Consider the following 14,724-nt stretch of genomic DNA (forward strand, 5'->3'; position numbering starts at 1 on the left):
CCAGCCCCTTTTCTAGTTACTTTTTACTTTTATTTTTTGTGATAAGATTTGAGTGGTATCCATTAGTTTAATTATAAGTCTGAATCTCTAATGCACTCCAATTAAAAATATAAAAAAATACATAGAATATTCAGAGATCAATTTATAAATTACTTTCTAAAACAGATCCCGTGCCACTCTCTATTACATACAGATTACCTGTCTATAATGTATGAAGTTTAATTTTCATGGCTGATTTCAATATCTAGTGTAGCTTCAAAAAATAATAATTTTGGGGGGTCGGGGTTGGTGTGGGGCCTGAAGTCTGGGCCTGGGCGCTGTCCCTTAGCTCTTCAGCTCAAGGCTAGCACTCTATGACTTGAGCCATAGCAGCACTTCTGGCTTTTTCTTTTTATCTGGTGCTGAGGAATTGAACCCAGGGCCTCATGCATGCAAGGCAAGCACTCTCAAGCAGCTCCTCAAATAATTATTTTTATCAATGCAATCTTTTTCTTCTTTCTTTCTTTTCTTTCTTTTTTTTCTAGTCCTGGGGCCTGAACTCAGGGCCTGGGCACTGTCCCTGAGTTTCTTTTGCTGAGCGGGGTCAGTCCTGGAACCTGAACTCTGGGCCTGGGAGCTGTTCCTAAGCTCTTCAGCTCAAGGATAGAGCTCTACGACTTGAGCCACAGCGCCCACTTCCAGCCTTTTCTGCTTATGTGGTACTGAGGAATTGAACCCTGGGCTTCATGAATGCTAGGCAAGCATTCTACCACTAAGCCACAATCCCAGCCCTATCAAGGCAATCTTGATAAAAGAGATTGAACACAGGGGCTGAGAATGTGGCCTGGTGGTAGAGTGCTTGCCTTGCATGCATGAAACTTTGGGTTCAATTCCATTACCACGTACGCAGAAAAAGCCAAAAGTAAGCTGGTGGCTCACGCCTGTAATCCTAGCTACTCAGGAGGCTGAGATCTGAGGATCATGGTTCAAAGCCAGCCCAGGCAGGAAAGACTGTGAGACTCATCTCCAATAAGCCACCAGAAAAAACCAGAAGTAGTGCTGTAGCTCAGGTGGTAGAGCGTTCACCTTGAGCTGAAGAGCTGAGGGACAGCATAGAAGCCCAGAGTTCAAGCCCCATGACTGACAAAAAAAGAAAAAGCCAAAAGTGGCTCTGTGGCTCAAGTGGTAGAGTGCTAGCCTGGAGCAAAAGAAGCTCAGGGACAGCACCCAGGCCCTGAGTTCAAGGTCCAGGACTGGCAAAAAAAAAAAGAAAGAAAAAAGAAAGAAAGAGAGAAAGAGATTAAGCATATAGAATGCTTGCCTGTATACACGAATTTTAATTTTTATGGCTGGTTGAAATATCTAGTTTATATGTTCCTAATTTTAAACTCCAGTGTAATCTTGGTACAAGGGATTAAAAAAAGTATTTACATTGTTAAATTTCTAGGGATTGGAATGGGTTTTTTTTTCACAATAAGAAATCATTCTTCACAATATGTCATCTCTTAGAGATTGTTATTGGAATGCTTTTTGTTTTCTACAACAGCAGTGTTTTTTGGAGAAAATATCCTACAGTTCTTCACAGCCAAAGTGTGAGTTATATAAGCCAAGCATTTTTTTATTGTGAATTTTTTTAGAAAAAAGGAAAAGCAGTAAGTTTAGATGACAAGAATTCAAGTTAGATATTCGCTAGTATTTGTATTTAGTACAGATTTATCAAGGTGTTATTATCATGCAGTTACTATCATGCAGTTAATAGCATCAATAATATTTTGTGTGTGTGTGTGTGTGTGTGTGTGTGTGTGTGTGTGTGTGTGTGTGTGTGTTCATTCCAGGACTGGGGCTTGAACTCAGGGCCTGGGCTCTGTCCCCTAGCTTTTTTACTCTAAGGCTAGTGATCCCTTTTTGGGTTTTTGTTAGGTAATGTGAGATTTTCTGCCCAGGCTGGCTTCAAACTGTGATCCTCACATCTGTCTCCTGAGTAGCTAGGATTTTTTTTTTTTTTGGGTCCAGTTGTGGGGCCTGAACTCTGGGCCTGGGCGCTGTCCCTCAGCTCTTCAGCTCAAGGCTAGCGCTCTACCACTTGAGCCACAGCGCCACTTCCGGCTTTTTTCTTTTTGCTTATGTGGTGCTGAGGAATCGAACCCAGGGCCTCATGCATGCAAGGCAAGCGCTCTACCACTGAGCCACCTTCCCAGCCCAGTAGCTAGGATTTATAAGCATGAGCAACCAGGGCCTTGTAAGTGTAGTTTCGAATGTAGAGAAATGCTCTCGTGCTTATTTTATTAGAAGAACTTTTATCAATTTCACTAGGTGCCATACTAACTAAAGGAGCAGTGTAATGAGACCAAGGTTTAAAGTATTCTCTAGGGGCTGGGGGTTTAGCCCAGCTGAAGGGTGCCCGCCTGGCGCGCACAAGGCCCTGGGTTCGGTCCTCAATGCTGGAAAAAAAAAAAGTATTCTCTAGTATTGTTATTATGTCTGTTATATTTTTCTTTTGCAGTAAATATTGTCATTTCCTGATTATTTTTGGCCAGTCGTGGAGCTTGAACTCTACCACTTGTGCCACAGCACCATATCTGGCTTCTTTTGTTTATGTGGTACTGAGGAATGGGACCCAGGGCTTCATGCATGCTAGATAAGCATTCTACCACTATGCCACATTCCCAGCCCCAATATTGTATTTCATATTAAAGAGTACATAAGAAAAATATTCACTTTCGGTATTTTTCTTTTCTTTATTATTTCAGATCAACAACTTATATAAATGAGCTTGGCCATACATCCAGATTCTCCTCAGAAGTAAGACTTTCCAAAGGACCAATGACTCTGTTTCTTGTGCCCTTTTATTTCTTCCTGCTCTGTAGCTATGTCTCGATCCCGCCATGCAAGGCCTTCCAGATTAGTCAGGAAGGAAGATCTAAACAAGAAGAAAAACAACCAAGGGAAGAAGACATCCAAGCCAGCAAACAAGAATGTAGCCTCAGTGAAGACTGTGAACCCTGGAAAATTAAAGCAATTAATTCAAGATCGAGATGTTAAGAAAAAGACAGAACTCAAACCACTTGTGCCAGTCAGAAGCCTTCTGACCAGATCTGGGGCAGCTCGCATGAATTCTGAGAGGACTGAGGTTCTTTTTCAGAACCCAGAGTCCTTAACTTGCAATGGGTTTACAATGGCTCTCCGAAGTACCTCTCTTAGCAGGCGACTCTCCCAACCTCCGGTGGTTATTAGCAAACCTAAGAAAGTCCCACCTTCAAAGACTTCAGAAAAGCAGCTTGAGTGTGACTATAAGGTACTCAATGACATGGAAGTAATGCACTCAGAAAATGGTCCAGTCCCAAACCAAGATCCCCTAATGGTCTCTGCTGTAGAAAATCTAATTGGTATCCAAAATGAATGTCTAATTAAAGGCAAGAGCCAAGAAAGCCAAGAAGCAACCCAGTCTTGGTCTCAAAGAGTAGAAGATTCCCAAATCAATCTTCCCATGAATAGTAGGCCTGCAGCAGAGATCCTTTCTGAATCTTTGGAAGGAAATCACGATGGTGACAGACTCTTCTCCGAACAGACACCAAGTGATGTCAGCCATCACCCTGGAACATTTGCTCAGGAGACTGTGTGTGCTCCTTTGCCCCAAAGAACGACTCCTGAACCGACCCATCAGAGAACCCCTAATATTCAGGTAGAAGACTTGGGTACACGAGTAGAATCTCTTAAGCTGTCTGATTCTTATCTGGATCCCATGAAAAGTGCATCTGTTCATCCCCTCATCTCCAATTTTAATAGGATTACACCTGGAATGGACCTTAGAAACTGCTTATCTTTTGATGGGTCTATGTATCCCGCTGCTCTAATAAAATTCCTCTTGGCAGGCTCAGAGCCAGAAACCACTGGTGCTAAACCAGATCCTCAAGAGGTCTTCAAAGCTACCCCAGATCAACAGGAAGTTCCAGATTCCACCCCTGTCCTAGGACAGACCTTTAGTTCTCTGCCACAATGGGTATTTCCTGGTGCTAACCAAGTACATGGTGAGGCCCTGGGTTTGGTTCCAGGCCCACCAGAGATTCCTGGTGCTATTTCAGTCCAAGGAGAGATCTTTGGTACTATGCTAAACCAACAAGAGCCTCTTGATATGAGTATGAGTGCTGCCCCAGCCCTGCCTACCTTCCTTCCTATTCCTATAAACACCATTGCTACCTACAATGCTCCCTCAAACTGGTCCGAGTCCCAGGGCACTGTCTTATATGGACTTGATGTCCAGGGTGCTATGCCGATTTTGTCTTTGGACTCGGGACATACTCCTCAATCATCATCAAACTCAGAGCCAAGTTCTATACCTCCAGTCATAGCTGCAAGCAATGTAGAAAATGAGAAGCAGGTTTCTGTAAGCCTTCTTCCAGCTAACACTCAGGGGTTCACCTTCACCCCTGAAAGTGGATTTTACCATTCACCCGTGGATATTAGCCAATTCTCTCAGACTGGTCTGAGCATATTGGAAAAAAGTACTTCTCAGGCCAACGTGAATAGCTTAGCTGATGTCCACACCACAGGCATGTCTATGCCAACATCCCTTGTCAATACCTCATCTTCTTCCTGTACAACGTTGCCACCAATGTCGGAGAAGAAGAAACGAAAGCCATGTGGAGTCTGTGGGCCCTGCCAGCAGAAGACCAACTGTGGGGAATGTACTTACTGCATGAACAGAAAGAACAGCCATCAGATCTGTAAGAAGAGGAAATGTGAGGTGCTGAAGAAGAAACCTTCTGCCCATATACCTTTGGAGGTAAGTGAGTAGTTAAGGAGCCAGGGGAATGTAATGCTTGACATAATGATCTGTGTAGAGAAAATTTGTTCTTTGTATATATATGCATGTATGTGTTTTTGGTGCTGGCTTGAACTATGGACTTACATTTTCACTTGGCTTTTTTGTTCAGGGCTGGTGTTCTACCACTTGAGCTATACCTCCACTCCAGTTTTTTGCTGGTTAGTTGGAGATACGAGTTTCTCAGGGCTGGGTGCTGGTGACTCATGTTTGTAATCCTAGCTACTCAGGAGGCTGAGATCTAAGGATTGTAGTTCCAAGCCAGTTCAGGCAGGAAAGTCTGTAAGACTCTTATCTCCAATAAATCACAAAAAAACTATAAGTGGTGCTGTGGCTTAGGTGGTAGAGTGTTAGCCTTGAACAAAAGCTCAGGGACAGCCCCCCAGGCCTAGAGTTCTAGCCCCAGGACTGGCTAAACATAAAAAAAAAATAATGTTTTTTATTGCAGGTAAGATGGTTGTCTGGATGGATGATCTAGGTTAGAAAATAATGGGCTGGGAAGGTGGCTCAGTGGTAGAGTGCTTGCCTTGCATGCTCAAGGCCCTGGGTTCGATTCCTCAGCACCACATAAGCAAAAAGAAAAAAGCCGGAAGTGGTGCTGTGGCTCAAGTGGTAGAGCGCTAGCCTTGAGCCGAAGAGCTGAGGGACTGGACCCCCCAAAAAAAACAAACAAAAAGCTGGGCACTGGTGGCTCACGCCTGTAATCCTAGCTACTCAGGAGGCTGAGATCTGAGGATCGCGATTCAAAGCCAGCCCGGACAGGAGAGACCGTGAGACTCCTATCTCCAATAAACCACCAGAAAACCGGAAGTGGCGCTGTAGCTCAAGTGGTAGAGCGCTTGCTTTGAGCTGAAGAGCTGAGGGACAGCGCCCAGGCCCAGAGTTCAAGCCCCACAACCAGCGCCCAGGCCCAGAGTTCAAGCCCCACGACCGACAAAAAAAAAACAAAAAACCCTTAATACTCAGATCTCAGCCTTCTGAGTAACTAGTATTATAGGCAAGAGCTATAGCACCTGGCTAACAATTTAATCTTGTACCCTTTATCTTTAGTAAAATGTTGTTTACCAACCTAAAGGATGTCTTGTAGAGAACTCCAACTACTGCTGCAGACCAGTAGAATATAGTTTTTTTCATGATAGGATATAATGGAAATGTAATAATCCAAGAGCGAGAAAATCCACAGAGCACGCTTAAAAGTGACAAAGGAGTTTTTTTTTTTCCCCGGGTCGTGGGGCCTGAACTCTGGGCCTGGGCGCTGTCCCTCAGCTCTTCAGCTCAAGGCTAGCGCTCTACCACTTGAGCCACAGCGCCACTTCCGGCTTTTTTCTTTTTGCTTATGTGGTGCTGAGGAATCGAACCCAGGGCCTGATGCATGCAAGGCAAGCGCTCTACCACTGAGCCACCTTCCCAGCCCCAACAAAGGAGTTTTATTAGGTGGTCTGCAACCCTGTCCTGGGTTACCTCAGAACTTGGAGTAGTGCAACCTCCAAAGGGGCAAGTGTTTTTTTTTTTTTTTTCCCTTTTTCCTCCTTCCCACGGTCCTCTCCAACTCTATGCAGGCCTCTCTCTCTTTGCGGGCCTCTCAGAGGCTTTTCCACTTCTCCGCAGGCTTCTCTACCAGCCTCTCAGCCCTAGTCGGGCTTCTCTGCTCAGCCTGCCCGGGTCCCACCCTGCCAGACCTCCATGCAAGTCTGGTCTCCCAGGGCCTCTGTTCCTGCCCGGGCCTCCTCCCAGGCCAACCAGCCCGTGGCGTCCTCCCACCCCCAGGCCTCTCTGCTGGCTCTGCGGTCCCCTCAGGCCTGTTCCTGCGTGTCTCTTAAGGCTTCTCACCTCTCACTCCTTCCCAGAACCCCCTCCTTCCTAAAGCTGGTGGCCCATCCACACACTGCCCTTTGACTCCCCGCCCCCACCCCCAACAGCCTGGCGTGCATGGTGGTGGTGGTGTCAGCATGGGGCGGGACTTCCTGTTCCACAGGTTCTCACAGAAATGTAGGCAAATTTGATGCAGTGTTATTTTGCAAAGGTTTCTATTCGTCCTCATTCTGGCCAGTTGCTTTTTTTTTTTTTTTTTTAAAGTTATAGACTTAAAATTTAATAGTGAAACATTCACTAACTGCCTTGAAACCTGGAAAAACCTTCCTTTCCTTTTTTTTTTTTTTTCTTTTTGGTCGGTTGTGGGGCTTGAACTTTGGGCCTGGGTGCTGTCCCTCATGTCTTCAGTTCAAGTCTAGCACTCTACCACTTGAGCCACAGTGCCACTTTGGTTTTCTGGTGGTTAATTGGAGATAAGAGTCTCACAGCCTTTCCTGCCCTCCCTGGCTTTGAACCGAGATCTTCAGATCTCAGGCTCCCGAGTAGTTAGAAATTAGGCGTGAACCACTGGCGCTGGGCCTTTCTTTTCTTTCTACTAGTTGTATGTCTTGAACTTAGGGATTGGGCACTGTCCCTGAGCTTTTTTGCTCAAGACTAGCACTCTACCACTCGAGCCACAGCTTCACTTCCAGCTTTTTTTGCTGGTTAGTTGAAGATAAGTCTCATGGCTTTCCTGCCCAGGCTGGCTTTGAATCTCAATCCTCAGAATTCAGTCTCCTAAGTAGCTAGGATTACAGGTGTGAATGAGCCACTGCCTCTAGGGTAACTCTTTTTGAAAAAATAAATATATCTGCATCCCTAACCTTGAAACTTTGCCTTGGAGGCATAACAATAATGTTACCCAACTTTTAGCACACAAGTAGTGGGGCTTTGGAGGGCTAAGTGAAAATAACTTGCAAACTCAATGTGATATAAACACTGCTTATTATTGTAGTTTGTGAACCTAAGATTGTTGAAATATCTTTTAATCTTAAATTTACTTAAAATTTATGAACTTCAGTTAAAACTCAAAAGTGCTGCTTACCACACTTTTTTTTTTTTTTTTTGGTTGTGGGACTTGAACTCTGGGCCTTGGCACTATCCCTGAGCTCTTCAGCTCAAGGCAAGTGCTCTACCATTTGAGCCACAGCGCCATTTCCGGTTTTCTGATGGTTAATTGGAGATAAGAGCCTCAAGGATTTTTCTACCTAGAGTGGCTTTAAACCACAATCCTCAGATCTCAGCCTCCTGAATAGCTAGGATTACAGGTGTGATACACTGGCACCTGGCTGTTTACCAGACTTTTAAAGCACCTGTCAAGTATGGTGTTTTAAGACTTTTTAGAACTCTCAAAGTTTTTTGCCTACTGTGAATGCAGGTATTGTAAAATGAGTTGATATTAAATATTTGGATATTATTCAATTCTGAGATACTTTTAGTGTTTTTGTTGTTGTTGTTTTTTTGGTTGCTCATGGGGTTTGAACTCTGGGCCTGGGCGCTGTCCCTCAGCTCTTCAGCTCAAAGCAAGCGCTCTACCACTTGAGCTACAGCGCCACTTCTGGTTTTCTGGTGGTTTATTGGAGATAGGAGTCTCACGGTCTCTCCTGCCCAGGCTGGCTTTGAACCGCGATCCTCAGATCTCAGCCTCCTGAGTAGCTAGGATTATAGGCGTGAGCCACCAGCGCCCGGCCTTGTTTTTTTTTTTTTTTTTTTTTTTAAGGTGGTACAGGGGTTTGAATTTAGAGTCTCGAGTTTGCTAGGAAGGTACTGTGCCACCTGAATCACACGTTCAACCCTCAATCATTCTTTTCTAGCTCTCTCTTGATTTAAATTTTGGTCTAAAAATTCTAGTTTCCTATTTGAACCTTGGAAAACAAGAGCTCATCCTTTTAACCAATCCGGTCTTGAACATTTAATCCTAGCTACTCTGGAAAGGCTGAGATCTGAGGATTGTGGTTCCAAACCAGCCCAGACAGGAAAGTTCATGAGACTTTCAAAGACCCACCAAAAAGTCGAAAGTAGAGCTGTGGCTCAAGTGATAGAATCTTGAGTGAAAAAGCTAAGCAAGAGCGCAAGGCCCTGAGTTCAAGCCCCAGTTCCTGCACACATTCAAAAAAATATTTCTGAGCCAGGCACCAGTGGCTCACACCTGTAATCCTAGCTACTTAGGAGGCCGAAATCTTAGGATCGTGGTTCAGAGCCAGCCTGGGCAGGAAAGTCCATGAGGCTCTTACCTCCAACGAACTATTCAGAAAAAGCTGGAAGTGGCGCTGTGGTTCAAGTGGTAGAGTGTTAGCCTTGAGCTGAAGACCTGAGGGACAGTGCCCAGGCCCAGAGTTCAAGTCCCACAACTGACCAAAAAAAAATCTGTTACACACACCACAACAAATAGTTTTCCTTCACTCATGTCACTTCACCCATGTAGAACAAATATGGCCAGTTACTAAATGGCTTGAAAACAAAACATCAAGGATGCATAGAAGCAATATCTCTAGCACAGTTGCAATCTATGATGTAATTGCAAACAGACATCATTATCCAAAATACTATTCCTAACAGGTATAATACATTTCAGGTTTTTTGGGTTTTTTTTGTTTTTTTTTTTGGGTCCGGTTGTGGGGCCTGAACTCTGGGCCTGGGCGCTGTCCCTCAGCTCTTCAGCTCAAGGCTAGCACTCTACCACTTGAGCCACAGCGCCACTTTCCGGCTTTTTTCTTTTTTGCTTATGTGGTGCTGAGGAATCGAACCCAGGGCCGCCTCAGGCTTGCAAGGCAAGCGCTCTACCACTGAGCCACCTTCCCTTTTTGGTTTTTTTTTTTAATGTTAGTCCTGGGATTTGAACTCAGGCCCTGGGCTCTGTCATTGAGTTTCTTTTACTCAAGGCTAGCTCTACCACTTCACTTCTGGCTTTTTGGTCTTTATTGGAGATAAATATATTTTCCTGTCCAGGCTGGCTTTGAATCACAATCCACAGATTTCAGCCTCCGGAGTGGCTAGGGTTACAATTATGAGCCACCTGTGCCTGGCTTAATATTTCAGATTTATAGAAAAGTTGGAAAGATCAATATTGAGAATTTGGTCTCTCATCCTAATTGCCCAAACAGTGACATTTTTATCCTGCTTCTTTTCAACTTATCCATTTCTCTCTTGCTGAGTCAATTGGAAGGAAGTTCTAAAAACATGACGTTCTTTTACCCCATATAGTAGAAAGTGTATTTCCTAAGAGCAAGGATATTCATTTGTATTATCGAAATTAGGGACTATTTAAAATTTTTGTTTCTTCTTTTTATGTGGTACCAAGGAATCGAACCCTCATGCATCCCAGGCAAGCACTCTACCACTAAGCCATATTCCCAGCCCAAAATTAAGAATTTAACATGGATTCAAGACCTGTGTGAAAGCATACACATTTAGTCCTTGTACTCAGGAGATTGAGGCAGGAAGGTTGTGACTTCAAGGCCAGCTATTCTGGAGGCTAAGATTAAGAACATCCTGGTTTGAGGCCAGTATAGGCAAAATGGTTTTGAGACTCTACCTTAGCCAATGACTGTGCACAGTGGTGCTTAACTGTCACCCACGTTATTCATGGAAGTATACATAGGGAGATCACAGTCCAGGCTAGCCTTGGTCTAAAACAAAACCCTATTTCCCCAAAACAGCCAACACAAAAGGAGCTGCAGGTGTGGGTCAAGTGGTAGATGCCTGTCTTCTCCCTTTTACATAGAAAAAAGGAAGGAAGGAAGGAAGGAAAAGGAATGCAGAAAAAACAATCAAAATGTATAACGTTAGGAATTTGCTTTTGGCTAGGCTGTTATTCACTGAACTGTACCCTCTGTTTTAGCTAGTGGTAGAGGGATAAAAACAGAGAGACTAGTGTCTACCAGACATAAAGAGTGGTTGTTTGGCTCAGCCACACTTTCACAAGTTATTTTTAGGGTGTGCACAAACAAAAGCCAAAGACAGTTGTTTGTAGAATATGCTTCTAATGTAGTGTGGAGCTGGTAGAGTCTAGCCAGATGATTTGGAGACAGTGTCATGCATTTCATTAATATCACTTGAATGAGTAGACTGAGCTGTGTGAAAGTTGATCTACTGAAAGGGAAATCATTTTTTTTTATGTTTTACTCTGGTTGAACGTTTTTTGCTCCCCAAATATTAAAGATTATATTTACTTTTCTTTCGTATTGGTGTTCTCACTCGGCTTTATCACTCAAGGCTGGTACTCTACCACTTGAGCCACAGCTCCATATCCAGCTTTTTTTTTTTCCTGGCTAAATGAAGATAGGTGTCTCAAGGGTTGTTTTGTTTTGGGGTTTTTTGCCCTAACTAACTTTGAACCAGATCTCAGCTTTCTGAGTAGCTAGGATTACAATTATGAGCCTCCGGTACCAGATTAAACATTATTTATTTATGTTTGGTTAGAGTAAATAGCTGCCTCTTAGATAACACTCTGAAGTGCTGTTTATTACAGTAGCACCTTCCTAATACGAATTCCACCTAGAGAAATCGAGCTCACTACATAGTGTATACGTAAAGCTAAAAGTCGAGAGGTATTAAATGATATAAATTGAACCACTGCTTGTCCACTGTCTTATAGATGGGTCTTTGTGTACTTTGTACTATCATTCAGCAATGTCTCAGAAGTGGTTGACACACTCATTGTTCCCCTTCATAGGGGGATTTGGGGGTGGGTGTAGCTTCATTTGGCCATTGCTTTTCTCAGTGTTTTCCAACAGCCAGATCTCATTTTGGCATATGTTATATATGACATATGGAACATATTTTTGCTACCAACTCCTTCAATTGAAGGCAGATGTTGCAAGTTCTTTTACTATGCCTGGAAGGATTCTCTCTGGATCTTGACTGAAGCTTTAGTAGCCTACTGCACTTTGAGAGGGACAGTTAAGTGTCTCTAAGAAAACACCACCTCATGCCCAGTGATCATGTGTGCATTAACACCAAATATGTCAACACAACAATCAAGCTGATCTTTACTGATCCTGTCTTGTGAGCATTAATTTCTGAAATCTTATCAAGACTTGTTTTTTTGTTTTTGTTTTTGGGAGCAAGCCTCTTACTAAGTAGCCCAGTCTTCCTGTATTTCCCAGACATGTTTTTCCTCCTGCTTCAACTTTCCAGTTGCTGAGATTATACGCATGTATCAGTTTAAAGTTCAATTCTTACCTTACTCTTCTGTGTGTATATTTCTTCTACCTATCTATCTGTCTGTCTGTCTGTCTGTCAGTTGTGGGACTTAAACTCAGGGCCTGCGTGCTGTTTTTGAGCCCCTTTGTGCTCAAGGCTAGCACTCTACCACTTGAGTCACAGTACCACCTCCAGTTATTGAGATAGAGAGTCTCACCAGGACTTTTCTGCCTGGGCCGGCTTTGAACTGTGATCCTCAGATCTCAGCCTCCTGATTAGCTAGGATTACAGACATGAGCCACCAGTGCCTGGCTTGTTTATTTATTTTTGTCCTATGGCTTGGCCTGGGTGCTCAAGACTAGCACTCTACCATTTGAGCTTTGGTGGTTTATTGGAGAAGAGCTTCTCACTGATTTCTTGCCTAGGTTGGCTTCAAACCTGTATCCTCAGATCACAGCTTCTTGAGTAGCTACTTTTGTGTTATTTGTTTATTTCTGAAGATGAAATGTAAAACCTCCTACTTGCTAGCCACCTTGCAGGTAGCCCTCTTATCATGTACACTATGCTCCCAGCCCTTTATTTTGTAGGTGACGTAGGCTCTCAACTACTTTGCTTAGGATGCTCTCTCAGCTGACCTTGACCTGATCTTCCTCCTGCCTCCATCTTCCAACTAACTGGATTCCAATGAGCTGAAATTCCAATTTGCTGGGATCACATAGCATGAACCATCATTCCAGGCTTGTATATCATCTTACTTTGGAAGAAAAAGGTATGAAAGTGGCCCACACTTTCATCTAGCATTAGCATAATGCAGGTTATACTGTTATGTAAGGTGGATACACTAGAGAGGTATGTGCATATTTTCTGTGGAACTTAATTGTAGATCTCTTTTTACTGGTCAGCCTCTTAGTTGACAAAGTCATTTTTTTTTTTTTTTGGGTCCGGTCGTGGGGCCTGAACTCTGGGCCTGGGCGCTGTCCCTCAGCTCTTCAGCTCAAGGCTAGCGCTCTACCACTTGAGCCACAGCGCCACTGCCGGCTTTTTTCTTTTTTCTTATGTGGTGGTGAGGAATCGAACCCAGGGCCTCAGGCATGCAAGGCAAGCGCTCTACCACTGAGCCACCTTCCCAACCCCGAAAAAGTCATTCTTTAGAAAAGGTCAGCCTGTGGGTCTGTGCTGGAAGTAGCACAAAAGTTCCAGGGAAGGATCTTAAGTTTTTTAACATTCTTACCATTCTAAAATAAGGAACCCCAGCTGGGCGTTGGTGGCTCATACCTGTAATCCTAGCTAGTGAGGAAGCTGAGGTCTGAGCATTGTGGTTTAAAGCTAGCCCTGGCAGGAAAGTTTGTAAGACTCTGATTTCCATATAACCACTTGAGCTGTAGCTCAAATGATAGGCACTTGCCTGTTCAAGCCCCTGGACAAGCATAAAATAAACAAACAAACAAATAAATAAATAAGGTGCCCCTTCCAAATGAATCAAACTAACCTAAGCAATTCAGGGAATTATGTTAAATAAGTATTCCTGTGATATGTATACAGATATGCTGGCTAATTATCATTGGTTCTTCATGCCTTTTAGGAGGGACACAAAAAAGAAATCTGCTTTTTTTTTTTTCTTTTTCTCTTGGTTTAATTATGTCCCACTGTCACCACGTCTCTGATTTTCCCCACCCCCTCCAGTCCTGGGGCTTGAACTGAGGGCCTGAGCACTGTCTCTCAGCTTTTCAGCTCAAGACTAGCGCTCTACCACTTTAGCCACATATCCAGCTTTTGTTGTTGTTGGTGGTGGTGGTGGTAGTGGTGGTGGTCATGGGGCCTGAACTCTGGGCCTGGGCTCTGTCTCTCAGCTATTCAGCTCAAGGCTAGCACTCTACCACTTGAGCCACAGTGCCACTTCCGGCTTTATTCTTTTTGCTTATGTGGTGCTGAGGAATCGAACCCAGGGCCTCATGCATGCAAGGCAAGCACTGTACCACTGAGCCACCTTCCCAGCCCTGTCACCAAGTCTCTGTAAAAGGAGGCCATGATATTCTCCTGCAGAGAGAGCAGAGATTAGGAGATACTTATTTCCAAAACCCAAGACAGGACTTATTAGTGTCAGGTACAACCAATAGGTGCTCAACCAATGTTGGCTGCACAAATGTTGGAAATTTTATAAGATTTATACAAGATTTTTCCATTGCTTACATTCCAATGTCTGTTATAAGAAACAAAAAGTAGCCTTAAACCATTCATTTTATACAATATGTATTTGAAGTTTAAACTGAAACTCAGTGCCTTAGACTCTCATTTAGTTTTTCACTTAAGGCTTGTGTACTACCATGCTTAAGCCACAGCACCATTTCTGGCTTTTTACTGGTTAATTGGAGATAAGAGTAGCAGCCAGGCGTTGGTGGCTCACACCTGTAATCCTAGCTACTCAGGATTGCCCAGTCTGGCTTTTTATTGCAGTCCAGAGATTTGAGCCTCCTGAGTAGCTAGGTTTATAAGCATGAGCCACTGGCATATATACTTCCTATTTCAGCAGCTTAGTATCTCAAAGCAACATTTTTGGAGTTCATTTTATATGGGTCATTTTCAAGTACTAGTAATATTAGGATTGTTAGACATCTGTAACAGAAATTCAAGGCAACAACTCAGTAGTAGAGCCCATGCTGTGAGTTCAATCCCCCAACACTTCCTTCTACCCTCAAAACTATATAAGCTTAAGGAATATGTGTGTGTGTATTTGTGTATGCACATTTGTGTGTACTCTACCTTACTCCCTTGTCTTGATTACAGCTGGTATTCTACCATTTGAGCCAAGCCTCTGGCTTGGCTTTTTGTCTGTTAATTGGAGATGAAGTTTCTTAGACTTTTCTGCCCTAGCTAGCCTTGACCATGATTTTCCAGGTCTCAGGCTCCTGAGTAGCTAGGACTATAGA

At 43.6% G+C, this 14,724-nt stretch overlaps 1 protein-coding gene across 1 annotated transcript in view; it reads left to right on the top strand.

Annotated features, from left to right (window-relative positions):
- The first annotated feature begins 2,848 nt into the window (after window positions 1-2,848).
- The window catches only part of Tet1 (tet methylcytosine dioxygenase 1), an 85,745-nt gene continuing 73,869 nt past the window's right edge, over window positions 2,849-14,724 (top strand). The window contains exon 1 of the mRNA XM_042696453.1: window positions 2,849-4,762. Within this exon, the coding sequence (XP_042552387.1) occupies window positions 2,849-4,762 (1,914 nt within the window). The remainder of the gene's footprint in view (window positions 4,763-14,724) is intronic.

This window comes from Dipodomys spectabilis, unplaced genomic scaffold, assembly GCF_019054845.1.
Source record: "Dipodomys spectabilis isolate Male_0828 unplaced genomic scaffold, ASM1905484v1 ptg000207l, whole genome shotgun sequence".
In the NCBI taxonomy this organism is placed as follows: Eukaryota; Metazoa; Chordata; class Mammalia; order Rodentia; family Heteromyidae; genus Dipodomys; species Dipodomys spectabilis.